Source organism: Fukomys damarensis, unplaced genomic scaffold, assembly GCF_012274545.1.
Source record: "Fukomys damarensis isolate Sample0158 unplaced genomic scaffold, DMR_v1.0_HiC HiC_scaffold_18, whole genome shotgun sequence".
Lineage (NCBI taxonomy): Eukaryota > Metazoa > Chordata > Mammalia > Rodentia > Bathyergidae > Fukomys > Fukomys damarensis.
Window position 1 is genome coordinate 4331269 of NW_022900930.1, and position 17985 is coordinate 4349253.

The following is a 17985-nucleotide window of genomic DNA, read 5'->3' on the forward strand; positions in this document are numbered from 1 at the left end:
CCAGGTGAGCTCCTTGTGCAGGACTCGCGCCTTTACCCCCATCCAGAGCAGTGTGGACAGTGAAGAGTAGTGCAGAGTGATGCCCACCTGCAGTCAAGGTGCTGAGGCTGGGCCAGGGCATTCGGCGGGGCCCCCCCAGAGCCTCAGCCCTGCCGGCCCGCTCCCCTCCTCCCGTGTCTGCAGCCCACCACCCGGCCCCCGGTGACCCCACATCCCCACGCTCTGGTCCACTTCCGCTCAGGCTCCGCTTCCACCCCAGGGACTCCTGGGACCCTGCTGTTGCCGTGCTGCTAATCCCCGACTTCTCGATTCCCACTTCCACTCTGAAGCCCCACCGCCTACTTCCTCTGGCCTGGTTCCTGCCACCCCGGCACTCTCTGTGCCACCGCACACCCGAGTCGCCCTCCACGGCAGCAGAGGAAACAGTGGAGCCAGGGCCTGTTCCTGCGGCCTCTCTTCTTGCTCTGTGCCTCATGATCTATTTGTACACTGCCACTGCCCCGCTCAGAGCCCCAGGTGCCTGTTCCACTTACCGCCTGGCAGACCATCTGGTAATTGGTGAGCATAATGCCTCCTGCAAAGACGGCGGAGGTCATGGCCATGTGGAAACAGAGGTTCAGCAGCATGTGCCACCCCTTCTGGGACACATGGATGGAGCTGTCCCGGAAAGGATCTTTCATTAACGGGCTGCCCAGCCCAAGGTCGGCCCCTGGGTCTCAAGGCCAATGAGAGTGTCAAGCGGGGAGGCACATGTCTGTGTGCATGCATTTTTATGTGTGTGAACGTGGCCGAGGCCATGGCAAGAATCCCGTCACTCCCAGAATGTGTGCTCCAGCCCCAGAACCTTCACACACAGTGAGCGAGCGCTAGGCAGGAGCTGCAGCAGGCCAGGTAGACCTGCCCGACAGTCAGCTGCCAGTCCTGGGTGAAACCTGACCCCCAGGCAGCTCGTACCTGTGGTTGAGGATGTAAGTGATGATGGTGGAGAAGAGGCACAGCAGCAGCAGAGCTGTGCAGGGGTACACGACAGGGTGCAGCCCAGCCCCAGCGCCCCCTGCCTCCTTGGGGAAAGCACTCAGCTCCTGCGAAGAAGGAAGTAAGGAATGAGCCAAGCTTGCCAGTTCCCCAGGCCCGTCTCCTTCCCGGGCCCTGACGGCCTTGGACCTTGGCCTCAGTGCTCAGATCATCCAGGTGGGCACAGGTGGAGGCACGGGGCCACTCTTAGAAGTCAGCCAGAGGAGACGCTGACCGCCCTCCCTCCCAGTGTCCTGCCTTTCTGGGAGCTGCAGGCCTGCAAAGAATCTGGGGAAATGGGGTACAAAATACGGTAAGGGAGGGGACGAGGATGTCCCCAGGCTGGTTTTCCACTTGGAGAATCTCAGTTTTAGGAAGCACCGAGTGGTTTCAGATCCAACGCTACATGTGAAAGGAGATACAGACCCTTCTGACAGGGCCGCGAGGCTGCCATCCTTTCTGTGACCATCGCCAGCCACACCTCCCCGTCCCTTCCCCACCTGCCTGCCCCCCTTGCCCTGTCATACCCACCATGAGCACAGCCACACTGCCCAGGTGCTGGCAATCCAGGGAGCTGGCGTTGGGCTGGCTGGAGCGCAGCTGGCAGCCTTCTGAGCTCCAGCCCCCGGGCCCCTCACGGCTCCACCAGGCTGCCATGGGGTCGGCCCCCTCAGCCCAGTGCCTCAGCGACACAGCCACTGGCTCCGTGAGGTTCCCCACACCACAGCCGCCTGAAGGGAGAGGGAAGTCCAGGTGAGCACAGTTTCAGGGGAGGTGGGCAGTGGAGCTTGCGTGGTGTCTGCTGGGGGGAGCCAGAGTGGGATGCCAAGTGTGGGCTTCAGGCTATTGCAGAGACTGGCCCGGGGCAGGAGAAAGAAAGTGCTAGCTGGCTGTGGAGTTTCATGCCCGACGTTTAGGAGGCTTAGGTAAGAGGATTCCAAGTTCGAGCCCAGCCTGGGCAACTCAGTGAGACCCTGTCTCAAAAAAATTAGGAGGGGATGTGGCTCAGTGCAGTGTGACAAGGAGAGAGGACTGGATGGGAGCTTGGGAACAGGGAGGAAACAGCTAATGTGGTGGGGGTAGAAGGCCAGGTGAAGGCAGACGTGCGGGGAGTTCAGTCCCTTACTGGTGCCTGCGAAGATGACAGGGGTGGCCACACCACGCCTCTTGCCAGTCCCGGCAGCGCCGGGGCGGGTGGTGTTGCCATGGCTGCGGAAGAGGCGGCCGTTTCGGAAGACCAGCAGTTGCAGGGTGCAGTCTGGGGGTGCCGGGGGAGCCAGGGAAGCCGGAAGGAAGGAGAAGAGGCTGGGGGGCAGCTGGATGGAGGCCAGGGCCACGCTGTTCTGGGGGGACAGAGGAGCTCCTCAGAGACCTCACCACCCTGGGCTCTGACGTCTTCAGCCCCGCCTCCACCCGCAGACCCTGATCTCAGACCTGCCGCCCTCGCCCACCTTGATGTGGAAGGACGACAGAGAGATGTTGGGCCTCCCAGTGGTGCAACGGAAGCGGAGGTGCTGGTCAGCAGGGGCCTCAGGCTCGGGTAGGGCGCTGTGGCCAGCACTGCCCAGCCGCGGCCCGGCCGCCCCCAGCTCCTGCCTCTGGAAGGCTGTGCAGGTCAGACCCACGTAGCCATGTGGCTTGATGAGGTAGGCCTCCAGCGCCACGTTCCTTGAGTTCTAGGACAGACACCGCGTCACCCTGCCACTTGAGAGAAGGCTGCTTCCCGTACTGTGCCCGCCACCCTTCATTCCTCGCTGTCTTCAAATCATGGGCCCGGGGGGTTCTCCCACCAAACCCTGCCCATGGACCTTCTGCTTCCTGCTGTGGCACTCGTGCTGCCACCAACACGTCCATCTTCTGCATTGCTCTCCTCTTTCTGCTGTTTTTTCGAGACAGGGTCTCTCACTTACGCAGCCCAGGATGGCCTCAGACTTGAGATCCTCCTTTCTCAACGCCCCGTGTGCTAGGGTCACAGGCGTGTACACCACACCCTGCCACTTTGTTCACCTCGGAACATGTGCCAGCCCTTTTGCCTCAACCTGGTTACAGAGCAGGGGCCTCACCTAACCCTTGCGCCTCCCGAGGGCCCAGCACAGTACTGTGCCGTAGAAGCAGCACTCCTTCGGTCACTGGTTGGCAGAAATGTCCCTGCCTTAGGGAATGTCTGTCTCTTATTGTCGCGAGGCACAAGGCTTCCTCCTGTTCCTCCGGCTACTTATTTGTGGCCATCAGGCCAGCCCCCAACTCAGTCCCGCCAGGAAGTCTCCCAGTACTCCAGCAGCCCAGGCCCTGCCTCTGAACTCCCCCGACACCTCAGACTTGGGGCGCAGTGGAGAGGGAGGGAAGGGCTCCCCACTCTGGGTGATGGGCGCTGGCCCCTGCTCGACTCCGAGGTTCCTCCCCCACGCTGACCCACATTACCACAGAGATGTGCTGGGCGTGGGGGCTGAGGACTGCTCCCCCGATGCGCTCCAGGGCGCCCAAGATGCCACTGCAGGCCTTGTCCTCGCGCTGGGCCAGCCACAGCAGATGCTCATCCACCAGCATCAGGTTGCTGGCCATGTCCACCATCACTTCTGCCAGCTGTGGGGGAGAGCAGGGTGGTCGGAGGGCAGGAGTGGGGCTGGGGCCCAGGGGCTGAGCCCATGGGAAGGTGCTTTCCAGGAGCCCAGAGGACAAAAATATACCTCTTTGATCTGGTCAACATAACCCAAAAATTTCTGGATCATCTGAGCCACGTAGACTACGTCCATCATGTCTGAGAAGCTGGCAGCTTCAGCCGTGTACACTCGCAGCTGGTGAGCCAGGGTCAACGCATTGGAGGCATTGATGGGCATCTGAGGGTGGTACAGGAGGAGGAAAGCGGGCGTCCTGCTTCCTGTCTTGTCTGGCCCTGGACTGCCCCTAAGGCTCCTCTCCTAGGCCACTGTGCCTGGGGAAAGGGGCCTAGACCACCTGCTTGTCTAGGCAAGGCAGGAGATGATACGAGGCTGTGATCATCACCACCCGAGGCCACCCACCTCCAGCACCAGTGACGAGAGGACCACGTCTCGATGTGCTGGTGACAGAGCAGAATGGGATGGAGGCCCCCAGGGTGGTCTTGGTGGTGCTAAATCCCGGAACAGGGAAGGGTAAAGGACAACGCCAGGGAAGAAGGCACTGGGCCCCAGTCCTCTCTGGCACCCCTGGAGGCTGCGCTCCCCTCCCCTGAGGGACACCGGGCTCTGGCCCATCCCTGCCCTCTGCCCCAGCTCACCAGCACGAAGGTATACAGCACCCTGGTGATGTCGTTGGTGTACAGACAGTGGGAGTAGTCCCCTGGCTCCCAGCGGCCAGCTCGGTCGCAGCGGCGGGAGGCTCGGGTGCCCGGGGCACCTCCACTCAGGGGCACCGAGGTAAAGGGATACTGCAGGCAGGGCTGGTAGGCTGTGATGCCAGCCAGAGTTCGAGGCCACCTGGGGGCAGAGGCAGGAAAGTGCCACCACCCAGGCTTCTCGGGACGACCCCTCCCACCCCTACACTTGAAGTGGACCCTGGGCCTGGGGGAGCAGCCAGGAGAGGGTGCCTGAGCGTGTGGACAGAGGGGTTCCCTGTTCCCACTTGCTAACTCAGTGTGCTCCAGAGTGTTGGCTTAGGTGACCGTGTCCAGGGTACAACTCAGACTTCTGAGTTAAATCTAAGCTGTGCCACTTAGCTATGATGTTAGGCAAGTCCCTTGTCCTGTCTGGGCTTCTGTTCTAGGCTGTACAGTGGGGAAACTCATACCTGCCCTGCCTTCCAGGGAAGGATGTTGGGATGTTAAAATGTGACAGTGTTTGTGGGAGGCCAGGAAGCCACAAGAAGCCTTCGTGCTGTGTGGGCTACGATCTCTGAAATGGCTGTGTAAGAGTGGGGGTGCAGCAGGTGGGGTGACAGTTGGATCTCGGGGTTCCCGCACCAGAGCAGAGCAGTGCAAACCTGAAGTCCCCACGATTGTTGGCGACGCGCTCGGCAGGGCAGTAGGAGGCAGAGGTCTCCAGCACCACGATCTCCACCTTCTTGCTGGCGCTGCCCTGGACGGTGGACACTGTGCACGCCCATTCGCCTGAGGCCCACACACCGATGTGGGACAGGGTCAGCTCACTGTGGGCAGGCGCCGGCTCAGTGAGGCGCTCTCGGCCCAGCCTGCCGCTGCCCCGTGCCTCTGGCCAGTCCCCCTTGGGTGCCCGGCTGGGCCTGTGTCCTTCAGTGGGCCAGGGACACGGGCACCGGCTCCTTCAATTCTGACTGTCCTCGTGGTATTGTTTTCCTCGTCTGTATTCCCCGTCATCTGTTTGGTCCTAGAGATTCACTAAGGCCTGTGCACTGAGCTGCATCCTCAGCACATTCTTATTGTTTGTTTGTTTGTTTGTTTTTGCTAACAGCCTCCCAGAGTGCTAGGTTTTCAGGTGTGTACTGCAACATCTGGCAAATTTCCATAATTTCCTATGGAGATAATCACACTCTTCCAGGTCTACAACAGAGATTAAACCTAATAATAAAGATGAGCTGCTATAAACACTTTAAAAACACTGAAGAGATGTGAAATGCCGCTTTTTAAATCCCTAAGCACAGGGCTGGAGATGTAGCTCAGTGGCACTGAGCCTGCCTGGTAACTGCAAGATCCTGAGTTCAGTCCCCAGTACTGGAAAAAAACATTCCTAAGGTCTATTCAGGCCACTTATGATTGAATCTTAGATCTACACACACACACACACACACACACACACACACACACACACACACACACTCTCTGTCTCTCTCTCTCTCTCTCTCTCTCTCTCTCTCTCATACACAATCCTGGGAGTATCCAGGCACAGCTCTTTCATGGGTGGGTGATGTATACTGCAGCCACCCCACCCCCAGGGGGCAGCCTGGCGCATACCTGGTGATGAAGGTACAGTCGTGCACAAGGCTCTTGGCCAGGAGGATGCCTGCCTGCTCGTCTCCCTCCACAGGGGCCCGGTTGTGGTACCAGTGGATGTGGGTGTCGTTGCCTAGGTAGCTGGCGGAGCACTGGAAGGGCAGCCGGTCGCCCTGGAACACCACTTGGCGCAGCGAGGGGATGAGGTGGTGGGTGTGCAGCTCCAGGGCCCCCTCTGCGAGGAGACAGCAGTGAGGCCTGCATGTGTGAGCGCCCACCTGGCAGGGTGGTGAGGGCTGGAAGGAAAGGGGTCAAGAGAAAGTCTCCAGAGGTTAAGAGCAGAGGAGGAGCAGGCAGGTTTGGGACCAGAGGAAGTGTGACAGCAGACAGCCCTAGAGAGGTTTAGAAAAGGTGATGGAGGGCTGCCGGTGGACAGAGGAAGGAGGGGGACATGCCCGTCACACAGCCACACAACCACACAGCTCGTGCAGACTGCGGGGAGGGCTCACCGCAGCGGAGCTGTGTCTCCTGCAGGCCACCCAGGGCCTGGGCATGCAGGGCACTGGGATAGGCACACAGTGTGCGCTCGGACAGCTGCAGGGAGTGATTCCGGGCCCAGGGCAGCAGCCAGCCCAGGTGGCAGTCGCAGGTCAGGAACTCAGTGCCAAAGTCCCTGTGGGGTGGAGAGGAGTCAGAGTAGAGCAGAGGGCCGGGGATGTGGCTGAGGTCGGCACGGCTGGGAAGGGAACTGTGGGCCTCTGCGTACTCCCTCCGTGGGGCACTGTCCTACCTGCTCACCCGGCTATCCACGGCTGCCTTCCGGGCAGAGGAGGGGCAGGGTCCACACCTGGGCTGGGAGAGATACTCACACCACCTTAAGGGCTGGCAGCTCATCGAAGACCCCGGGATGCAGACTGGAGAAGATGTTTCCAGATATGTTCCTGCAGGGGTAGGGGAGCAGGGAGCGGGTGTCAAGGCCTTCCTGGGCCAGAGGACGGGCAGTGGGAAGAGAGAATGCAGGGACTGCGCGTGCTGCCTTCCTCCCTCCCCTCACTCACAGTCGGAGAAGCCTGGGGAGGCCTTGGAAGGTGTCGGAGGTGAAACAGCCGATCCGGTTGTTGGAGAGATCTCTAGAGAGAGATGCGCACACAACACACAGGCTCCGTGGTGGCACATGGTTTTCTTATGCAAGCCACATGGGTACACCTGGGGCGTGTGTGGGGAGAGGGCTGGGACCCAGTTCCACAGAGTGCTTGAAGTACCCAAGCATTTAACCCCAGCCAACGTGCCCAGTAGAGGTTGGGGCTGGGAAACGGGGACAGTGGTGGGTGACGAAGGGGGTGGCTGCTCACGGAACCCGAGACTTTCTCTGGGGTTTAGGGGAGCAGGGAAGTTGGGGGCAGGACGTGCCACTCACAAGCGCTTCAGCTCCCCCAGGCCCAGGAAGGCTCCAGGTTGCACCACGCTGATGACATTGTTCCTCAGGTCCCTGTGGAGGCAGGGGGAGGCCTCAACCTCTGCTGCACCAAGGCCCCTGCTCCCTGGGTGGGTGCCTCACTCTCACCACAGGTGCTGGCTTGCTTTGGGACTCAGTTTCCCTTCTAGACCTCTGCTCCCCTCAGCCCTGGCAGGATGCCTCCTTGAACCCCAGCAGGGCTCCTCTGGTTGCCAGCGAGAGGGCTTCGTCAGAAAATGTTAGATGTAGGAGCCAGGGGAGGGGACGGGAAAGCCTCACATGAGAGTGGCGACCACACTGTGGACGGAGCGTCACACGCACAGGGAGTCAGGAGGCTGCCATGCCCCACACTGTTCCACCTCCAAGCTGCCCGGGACCTTGAGGACCTCTCGGGACTTCCCTGGGAGCCCCGAGTCCAGATGCTGCAGTCTTCTCTGAATGTGACAGCTACTGTAACCCTGCGGCTCTCTCCACCCAGCGGAGGACAGCAGGCAGCTGCCAGTGAACTGACAGCCTCGGCCGAGTCCAGACGTCAGGGACCAGCCTCCTGTGTTCAGATGAGGCCCGGGGGCACTGGCCCGTTCAAGGTCCTCAGTCCTGCTTCTCCCCTGCTCTCCTAGGAATCAAAGAACCGGGAGCCACACAAGTGTGGCATCCAGGAAGGATAGCAAGAGGCTGGGCCAAGCTCCACCCTGGGGCAAGGGATGACAGACTCTGCCCTCACGTCGCACAGAGACCGCAGTGCAACTCTCAGGTTGCAGGGAGTTCCCACGTAGGGGGATAGGTGACACCTGCACCTGACACGCAGGCCTGGGGGCTATTGAGGGGACCCCCAAGGACCAAGGGTGCTAGACCACTATCTTTTCTCTCAGCCCGTCCTCTGTGCCAAGCACAGCCAGGGAGAGAGCTGCCTAGGGGGCCGAGGTTATCGCCCACCTAGTCGAGGCCCACCCTGACCAGGCCTGAGGCCCCACAGAACACTTCCCAGGGCCTGCTGCCCTTCCTGCGTCCCAGTGTCCTCGGTGGACCCATGATGGGGAGGCACAGGGTGGGTGTGAGTGACTCCTGGAATCAACTCCGAGTCACAGGGGTTGTGACGAGAACACGGATTGCTGGGGCAGTTGACAGAGGGATGAGGGGCTGCCCCTCCCCAGCCCAGACAGGCAGGGAGTCTGGGCTCTGCTGACAAAGCCTCAGGACAGCCCTGGATTCCCAGCAGGAGGGGGTTAACCGGGGCCAGCACCCCGCAGGGTGAGAGGAGATGGGTGTCCAGGGCAGGGAGGCTGTTGCTTGCGTGTGCACAGCCCCAGCACCGGCCAGGAACCTGGGGGTGGGGTTGGACCAAGTACTCTGCTCAGCCCATCCCATGGTCGGGACTCAGCTGGCCCCCAGAGCCCTGGGTCTGCTTGAGGAAGAGGAAAGACTGAAGGAGCCGGCTTTGTGCTCCCAATGCTGGGGCACAAGACCCGGGAAGGTGACAGATCCCAGAACGCTGCAGGCAGACGCCACAGACCACCTGGGGGTGGCGCCCTTCTTGCCCGAGGTCCTTTGCTATCGGGCCTTCCCTCCCTGCCCGGCCCTCTGTGCGGGAGCCTGTGCCCCAGGCTGCTGGTGGGATCTGGCCATTCTCAGGGCTCTGCCTCCCACCCCCACGCGGGGACAGCAGGGGAAACACATTCCTCATTGTGTCACCTTCCCTTCATGGGCTGCCAGGGGCTGGGGCTGCAGCCCCCACCCCTCCCTTTGCTGTGTTTATTTTCATTTCCTCCCTGCCCCTTGGTGAGCCTCACCCGCCTGCCCCCCTGATGCGCTGCAGATGGGCGCGACGTGGCCTCTCAGGCCCAGCCCCTCTCCCTGCCCTCCACACTCTGCTGCCAATCTGTGGGCCTCTAGCAGAGCGGAGAGCTGCCACTTGTGCCCCTGTTCGCGCCTGCCCTCGGAATGCCTTCAGGGATCCAAGCTGGGCACAGAGCATTCCCAGGGGGCCCTGGGTCCAGGTTGCTCCCCAGACTGGGTTACGACGCCTCCTGGTGCCTCAGTAAGGGCAGCAGCTTTGGGGTTGCACTGCCTGGGGCAGGAAGAAATTCAACCACCCATCTGGGACACTAGATCTGCAAGGCGCCTAGTAATTGGTGGTTCTGAGCCCTTCTTGTTTAGTGCTTCCTTTGGGAAATCTGATGAAGCCCAGAATCCTGTCCTAGAAAAATGGACTAACTCAGCATCATGCACAAGAGTTCAAGGGCACTGTGAGACTTGGGTTAAGAATATTTGCCCCAGATCATCAAAGCTGATCCTCTCATTTCTCTGTCTGTCTGTCTGTCTCTCTCTCTCTCACAGGAAATTGAACCCAAGATCTTCACACTGCGCAACATCCCCAGCCCTTTTACTTACTTATTTTTATTTTTTATTTTGAAACAAATCTGCACCAAGTCATTAAATTGCCTGGTCTAGGTTGAACTTTCAATCCTCCTGCCTCAGCCTCCCATGGTGCTGGAATTACAGGTGTGCACCACCAGGCCTGGCTGCTACCCTTGTTTCTTAGTGTCAAGATGCACAGATCTTCCACTGATTGCCTGTCTGCTTCCACAGAGTCTGTTCCTGGAACCTGGGAGAGATGCAGTGCACTGACAGAACCCCCACGCCCCAAGGACTACATGCTGCACCCTTGACTGCAGGCACAAACCCCTCTCCTGTATCCAAGTCACCACAGCAGAGATGGGCCCCCAGGTGGAAGTGAGGCGGGCTCCCGGGAGCAGCTGTACACTGTTCCCTGAGTGAGTGTGTGTAAGAGTGAGTGTGTGAGCTCAGTAATAAGAGAAAAAGTTGATGAGTTGGACATAAGAATTTTAAACCTTTAGCCTGGCTTGATGGTGATGCACCCCTGTAATCCCAGCAATCCGGAGGCTGAGGCAGAAGGATTGCCCAGTTCAAGGCCAGCCTGGGCTACATAGAGAGACCCTGTCTCAAAAATCAAAAAACAAAACGAAGACCCTGTTTATAATAAGGAAATTTTAAAAGGGCGGGGAAATGTAGCTCTTTGTGAAGGCCCTGGGTTCAATCCCCAGTGCCACAAAATAAATAAACAAACAAACTTTTCTATATGAAGGCCACCTCCCACAAAGCGAAAGCACGGATGTAGCGGTTCCCTGTGATGAATGCAGTCAGTGTGTACTGCAACCTGATAAACATACGTTTTTAAAAAACAAAGAAAATCACAGAATGAAAAAGTATTTGCAAATTAGACATCGGATAAGGAATTTCTATCCACAATACATAGAGAACTCCTACAACTCAACAATAAAGACAAGCCATCTGGAAAAAGTGGGTAAATTATTTGAATATCTCATTTCTTCAAAGAAGTCTGCAGGCACATACCTATAGTCCCAGCCAAGGGGGAGGCTGAGGCTTGCGCCCAGGACTGTGAGGCCCGCCTGGACAACACAGCAGAACCCCCCCCCCATGCTAACGGACAATAAACCTATCAAAAGATGCTTGATGTCCTTAATCATAAGGGAACTGCAAATCAAAACCACAAAGAGACACCACTATATATCACCAAGATGACTATAATAAAAACAACAAGAGCTGGGTGTGGTGGCACACACGTAACCCCAGAATTTGGGAGGCTGAGACAGGAGGATTTTGAGTTCACAGCCAGCCTGGGATACATAGCAAGTTCAAAGCCAGTTAGGCTGGGGATTTAGCTCAGTGGTCCTGCCACCTGCCTTGCAAGCCCAAGGTCCTGAATTCTATCTCTGATACCAAAGCAACAACAGCAACAACAACAACAAAACAGAAAACAAAAAAATAATATTAAGTGTTGATGAGGATGTGAAGAAACTGGAACCTTTACCTATTATTATTATTATTATTATTATTATTATTATTAATTTTTGGTACCAGGGATTGAACTTGGGACCTTGCACATGCGAGGGAGGCAGCGGCACCACTGAGCTAAATCCCTGGCCCTCCTTACCTATTACTGATAGGAATGTAAAATGGTACAGCCACTTTGAAAAACACTTCAGTATTTAGAGATACCATCCAAATGGGGCCGGGATTTAAAAGCTCAGTGGCTCCATGCCTGCCTGGCAAGCTCAAGGTCCTGAGTTCAATTCCCAGTACTGTAAAAAAAAATTAAAAGTAGAGTTCCCTTCTAACCCAGCAATTCCATTTCCTAGGTAATACACCTAAAAGAAGTAAAGAAACAACCACACACAAATAAATGGGCAGGTAAGTTCTTAGGAGTATTATTTATAATAGCCACAAAGTGGAAGACACCCAGAAGTTCAGGATCTGATGAATGAATAAAAACATGGTATATCGGTATGAGTATCACTGGCCACAGCAAAGAGTAAAGTGCTGATCCATGCTAAAATGTGGGTGGACCTGGAAAACGTCAAACTGGGTAAAATAAGTCAGTTATAAAAGATTACACATTATATGATTCCACTTCTGTGACGTGGCCATAATAAGCAAATCCATAGACAGAAAGTAGACTAGTGGTTGCTCAGGGTTGGGGAGGTGGGGGCAGAAGAACAGGGAGTGACTATTATTTATTCACGGTTCTTCTGTGGATGATGCAAATGTTCTAAAATTAGATCGTGGTGCTCACACAATTCTGTAAAATACACGAGAACCCACTGAATTGTGTACTTTAAATGGGTGAATTTTATGGTATATAAATCAGATCTCATTAGAGCCCTCAAGAGTGTGTGAGTTGGTGTGACAATGTGTGTGCCTGTGTCGCCCACATTCAGGCAGGGTGGGGAGCCCAGCACTGGCTCCCGTAGGCCCCCACAGACCTCCCTGCTTGTGGGTTTGAAAACCAAATTATAGGCTTGGAGGCCACAGAGCAGCTTGCCCTGGGCCCTGTAAGACTTCCAGGGGTGATGAGAAAGTGGGCCAGAGCACTGCTGTAGGTGTGGAAGCTGTTGCGGGAGAGGAGGGAGAGGTTCTGGGTCCCAAGAACCCCACCGAGGCCCAGCCTCCCACATCCTCTCCCAAGCCCTCTTGTCTCTGGTGTCTCCCAACAGGTATTGATTTAGCATATAAGCTGCGCCAGGCATTGGGGCCACCACAGCGAATAGGTCGGCTGTCCCTGTACCCAGCCTCGCTTGTCCTGGGCCCGTTAGCCAGAGCAGGTTGGCTTCTGAGCACACCCTTCCCACTGAGGCAGGACAGAGTTCCAGGCCTCCCGGCCTGCCCAGCCCACAGATTAATGGAAACCACCTGGCACGTGAGGGCTACCGCCCCAGCCCCCACTCCCTCATGCCCACGAGCATCTGCTTCTAATGAGTGCCCAGCACCCTGCATACCAGCCCCCAGCTCATTAATCTCATTAGGCAATGACAAATCATCTGGGGTTGAGCAGGCCCCTCCCCAGGCCCCTTCCTCCATCCTCTGCGAGCCTCCGGCTGGCCTAGTCCACACAGATCCACACTCAGTTGCCGCTGTCTTTGGCTTCCTTGCTCTGTGGTCTAGGGGCCTTGTATGGTGACCAGGACACACTCAGAGCCCCTTGAAAAGTCCAGTGGGCTGCTGCCTGCTGCCTGCTTGGTGGGGGATCTGGACAGACCAGCAAGGAACCAGAGGAATGAGCCGCCCACCCACTCTGTGCACTTACGATTCTGGCTGGGGCTGTCGCTCTGGGGCAGAGCCAGAGGGATGTGCAGGGTTCCAATCCCAGCTCCGCCAAGGAAAAAGCACCAGAACCGCTTGCCCGAGCAAGTGCAGGGCTGCCAGGCTAACTCCTAAGACTCAGGATTCTTTAGCGGGGAAAGGAACAGCCATCTGTGAAGGCACATACTGTCCAGGGAAGACTTCTCTCCACAGAACTACGTGTCTGGAAGTCAGTTCTAGTCCTCCTTTCCAGGTGAGCATCCAAGGCTAGGGACAGTACAAAATCAAGCCTCAATCCTAGGTCTTTTTACACTTCCCTGGGTGACACAAAGGCTTGGCCAGTCTGAGAGGTGGCAGGGCACAGGGCAAGGCTCAGGCACAAGACCTCATGATGTCTGAGCCCTTCCATGTGCCCCTCCACTGGCCAAGAACCGCCTCTGCTGGGCCCTGGTTTGGGTTTTCTAATAAAGGTGGTCCCCTGGCTCCCTGCCAGCCTCTCGAAGACCCTCCCAGACGCATCTCAAGTCTGCGTCCACTCTGTCCTCCTTCCCCTGTCCTTCCTGCCCATACTCACACAGATCTCAACTGAATCCTTGGTCCTGGCCCTGTGCTACAAAACAGACATCACAGCCAGGAGGCAGAGGCAGGAGGATAACTTCAGACTCAGCCTGGGCAACTCCATGACTTAGCAATGACCCTGGGTTCAATCCCCAGTATCACAAAACACAACACTCGGCAGCAGATCTCCTCCCTACTCTTGGGCAGCAAGGTGACCCCTCCCCAACATACACACACTGACACACGACCCACCCCCAAAGGCCGGGGGCTCTCAGCATGGCATGAGGCCACCATGTGGGCACCTTAGGGAGCAGTCAGGGCCTGCTGTTCTCTTCCTAGTCCAGCTGGGGCCTCCCACAGGCTGCTCGCAGGAAGTGGGACATTAAGCTGCCGCGGGCCTCCATGCCCAGGCTGAGATGGCCGAGCCCAGAGGACAGAGGACTCAGTGTGTCCTGAGCCCCAGCCCCATGCCAGCCCGTGCGGCACGTCTGGGATGAATAGACCCACAGTCTTGGCGTCATCGGCCCACAGTCTCCCAACCCCCAAGCATGAGAATCGCCTGCACACCACGCAGAAGTTTCCCAGGCCCCCTCGACCCGACCTGAGGGCTTAGCCTCTCCAGGAGTGGGGTGCAGGATGTGTCTTATTTCGGGCCCTCTCCCCAGCCTGGGAGTGGTTCTGATGGTTTGTCTTTTCTATCAACTTGGCTCAGTCTTACGTACTACACTCCACAATTTAGCCCAGGGGGCATGATAGCTTGTGCCTGAAGTCCCTGCCACTGCAGAGGCTGAAGCAAGAGGATCACATGAGCTCATGAGTTTGAAGCCAGCCTGGGTAATACAGTGAGACCCAGACTCCAAAAACAAAGCAAAAACACCGCTCCAGATATTGCTGTGGAGGTTTGGTATGTGTGGACCTAAAGGAAAGATGACCCTTAATAACAGGGATGGGTTTCATCCTGTCAGGTAAGGCCTCAAGATGAAAAACCAAGGCTTCTGGAGAAGTATCAGTTCCTGCTGACCTTCTGGCCAATGGTCTGCCCTGTGGACTGTGGACCTGCCAGTCTCTGGTCATGTGAGCAGTTCTTTAAAATACCTGTCCTGGCAGGACAGACCCCGCCCAGCTAAGCCTCCCTCCAGTGGCTGCATTCCTATCCCAAGCCACATCAGCACTGTCTCTCCTGTCCTGCCTCCTTCTCCCCTTCTTTCTCTGCTTTTTGTTCCTCCCTCTCACTGCGTCCCTTTCTTCTTGTGAGATAGAATCTCACAGTATGGCCCAGGCCGGCCTCAAACTCTTGAGCTCAAGCGATCTTCCTGCACAGCACAAGCTCAGGGTGGCTGGGTGCCCTGTCCCGTTTCTTCACCTCACCCAGCACTCCAGGGCTTTGTGGAGTTGAAAGTGACCTTCCACTCCAACAACACAACACGTACAGCCACCATCCCTGCCAGAGCTGTGTACAGCGCCCTCTCCTCCACCCTCATTCTTACTCCATAAAGCAGCACGTGCTCCTCTTGCTTCCAACCCCTGACCCTGCTTTGTTTTCTCAGTGTCTGTCTCCCAAATTACACCTGGCTTTGCCACTTCCCGAGTCTCCCAAGAGAGGGTGAGTGTGTGAGGAGGCCCTCAGTTGGCTGTGTTCACTCCCAACGCGTGGACGGACGGAGCCTGGCTCAGGGGAGCTGACAATCATCTGAAAACGAATGAATGGAGGGATTCATAACAGAGTAGGGCTCAAACAGGGCTGGGAATTCTTTTTCTTCGTCTTCAGTACTGGAGATCCAACCCAGGTCCCCTTTACCATTGAGCTACATCTCCAGACCTTTTAAAATTTACTTTGAGACTGGGTCTCATTAAGGTACCCAGAATGGGTTGCAACTCACCATCTTCCTGCCTCAGCCCCCAGAGAAGCGGGGTTCCACATGGGACCACCACACCCAGCTATGGTGCCCTTTCTCAGGCCCACACTCCTCCCGTAGCCTCGGGCTCAGCGCTGAGTCAGCCGCCCATCTCTCTGGCGTCTGTGTTCTGTTTCTGGTCTCTGCCATGCCGTGCATGCACCTCCCCTAGGATACTGTACATTTGCACAGGTGGGAAGGACAGGCCCATCTTGTCCCCTTCATACAGTACATCCCGGTGAGACTGCAGTCAGGGAGGAGGCGGCAGCCTGAGAGGGCAGCAGAGAAGATGGAGAGAAGACGCCCGGGAGGCCCCTGAGCTCAGAGCAGTGCTCAGGAGGCAGAGAAGGAAGAATGGAAGAGTCGCTGCTGGCAGCCGGTGCTCTCCCTGGGCAGGGGAAGGGCAGCAGGGGCAGCTGTGGTCCACCTGCCCCCACAAGACCCCAAGAGCATTTGGTTTCCTGCCACTCAGAGCTCTAAAGACCAAGGCCACCGAGGGAGGAGCCAGCTCCCCAGTGGAGGAGTCCGAGCGCTGGCAGCGTGGGAGCAGCCCTTGCTCCTTGCAGGCCCACCCTCCGTGAGCTGCAGAGCCTGGACAGACCTGGCCTGAGCTTGGGCGCGCCATCCTCACTGCTGAGACCCCCGGGGCCCCTAGCCCGCCCCAGAGGTAGACCAACCTCTGCTCTCCCATCAACCCAGCCAGGCCATTAGGTGTCCTGGGGTCAGAGGACTTGGGCAAAACGGCTTTCTTTCCACTGCGAAACGGAGACAGCTGTCAGAGCAGGGGTCTGCATGTCTCCTCCTGTCCGGGCTGCGAAGCTGTCCCGTCTCCCCTCAGCGCTCCACCCTTGGAGGCTCCTGCTTCGACCCTAACAGAAACTCCAACCTACTTAAGGCCCAGAAGCACAGCATTGCTCTGGTCTCCAGCGCACTGAGGCTCCGTCTGAGGAGACCGCACAGGTCTCCTTTGGCATCTCCCACACACTGCTCCAAAGCTTTCCGGCACAGGGGCACAGAGGGGCCGAGGGCCCTGTCGGAAGAGTTACAGAAGCCTGGCAGGAGGGGAACACAGAGCGCCCAGAGGCCTAGCGTGAGTGGGGAAAGCAGAACTAGTCTCAAGGGGAGAGGGAGGGCCGGGCCTGCTCTGAGCTGGGCGCCAGGACCCGAATCCTCGGTGTGCGCTGTGAACAGGAGGGGGTCTGGAGGCGCTGAGGCCAAGCCCGGGGGTGCAGGGTCAGGTGACTCGCCCCTCACTTTCTCCCACAGACCGCTGCACCTCGGGCACCGCCTCGAGGGAGGCTCTGGTGGCCGGTGGGGCCGAATCTGCAGATCTCTGCGGAGAACTCCCCTTTAAAGCCGGCCAGAGGGAAGGAGGGGGCTTAGACGGGATCAGCTTCGCCCCTCGGGGCTTTGTTTGTTGATTTGTTTTTCCGGAAGGAGGAAAGAGGCTTCAGTCACATTAAGTCCCTCAGCCCTTTCATGCTGGGCCCCCCACAGGGAGGAGGCAGCCAGCTGAAGGGCTCAGCCTCCTCAGCTAATTGCTCATTAAAGAGTGTTAATGCCGCTCTGCCCGACCCCTGCCAACTGCAAGGATCGCCTGCTCCTCTGGCCCTCGCTGCTCTCTCTTCCCAGACCAACCCCGCTCAGTCCCGTCCTGCGGGCCCACAGTGGGTCTGCCAGGACCCCGTGGGTTCAGGGTCTGTCACGCACCTTCCGGCCACCATCACCTACGCACCCCACCTCGCCCACACTTACAACTTCTCCAGCAGGGACAGACCCAGGAAGGATCCATTCCGGAGCACGGTGATCTTGTTGTTGCTCAGGAGTCTGAGGGGAGAGGGCGGACACAGACAGAAGGTGCTGTTAGGTGCGGGTGCTCCCAGGCTCCTGGCTAGGGCCGTGCTGCCCTCTGTGAACATGGTGCCCCTGGGAGCTGGGCACGGCAGCAGCCCCACCCTCCACGCAGCCAGCCGTCTGAAGCTCCAGGCAGACATTTCACAGGCCCTGAGGCTCCGAGTCGGGCACCAGGACGCGAACCCTCGGTGTGGGCTGTGAACAGGGGCTCTGGAGGGGCTGAGGCGAAGCCCACGGGTGGATCGACGTGGGGCTCTGCGCGGTGGGCCGAGCAGGTGTGAAGTCGTGACACCCACCCCTTTCTAACCCCAGGACTGAACTCACAGCGTCCCATCCTGCCCTCTACCACTCTGTGCTCAAGCCCTCAGCCCAGCCAGCGCAGAGCAGTGGAGACTTCGGCGAGCCAGAGCTTGGGCCCAGGTGGAAGAGGCAGGCGGGGAGCTGCCTTCTGGGGCCTCTCCTACATGCCTGGCTGCTGCGGACCCCAGGAAGGTGACCCGACTGTGAGGGCCTGAGCGCCCCGCGCTGTCGGGCTGATGGACCCTTACCTCCCCCAGCTTGTCTGCAGCTTTGAGAAAAAGCCCTCTGAGTCCAGGGCTGGCGGAAAGGCAGGTCTCAGCCTTGCACTGCCCCTGGGAGTCCTGTCGGTGTACTCAGCTGTGTTTGGAGCCGGCCTCTCTCCCTGTCCCTCTCTCCCTCTCCCC

General features: G+C 58.1%; 1 protein-coding gene across 1 annotated transcript in view; it reads right to left on the reverse strand.

Moving 5' to 3' along the window:
* Window positions 1-17985, reverse strand: part of Adgra2 (adhesion G protein-coupled receptor A2) — a 24774-nt gene that overhangs the window by 3026 nt on the left and 3763 nt on the right. The window contains exons 3-17 of the mRNA XM_010605132.2: window positions 17183-17254; window positions 7314-7385; window positions 6955-7026; window positions 6766-6837; window positions 6406-6569; window positions 5918-6131; window positions 4972-5136; window positions 4271-4469; window positions 3702-3851; window positions 3436-3597; window positions 2466-2690; window positions 2141-2357; window positions 1546-1745; window positions 955-1082; window positions 534-657 (exon numbers count right to left, since the gene is read on the reverse strand). Coding sequence (XP_010603434.1) covers window positions 534-657; window positions 955-1082; window positions 1546-1745; window positions 2141-2357; window positions 2466-2690; window positions 3436-3597; window positions 3702-3851; window positions 4271-4469; window positions 4972-5136; window positions 5918-6131; window positions 6406-6569; window positions 6766-6837; window positions 6955-7026; window positions 7314-7385; window positions 17183-17254 — 2236 coding nt within the window. The remainder of the gene's footprint in view (window positions 1-533; window positions 658-954; window positions 1083-1545; window positions 1746-2140; window positions 2358-2465; window positions 2691-3435; window positions 3598-3701; window positions 3852-4270; window positions 4470-4971; window positions 5137-5917; window positions 6132-6405; window positions 6570-6765; window positions 6838-6954; window positions 7027-7313; window positions 7386-17182; window positions 17255-17985) is intronic.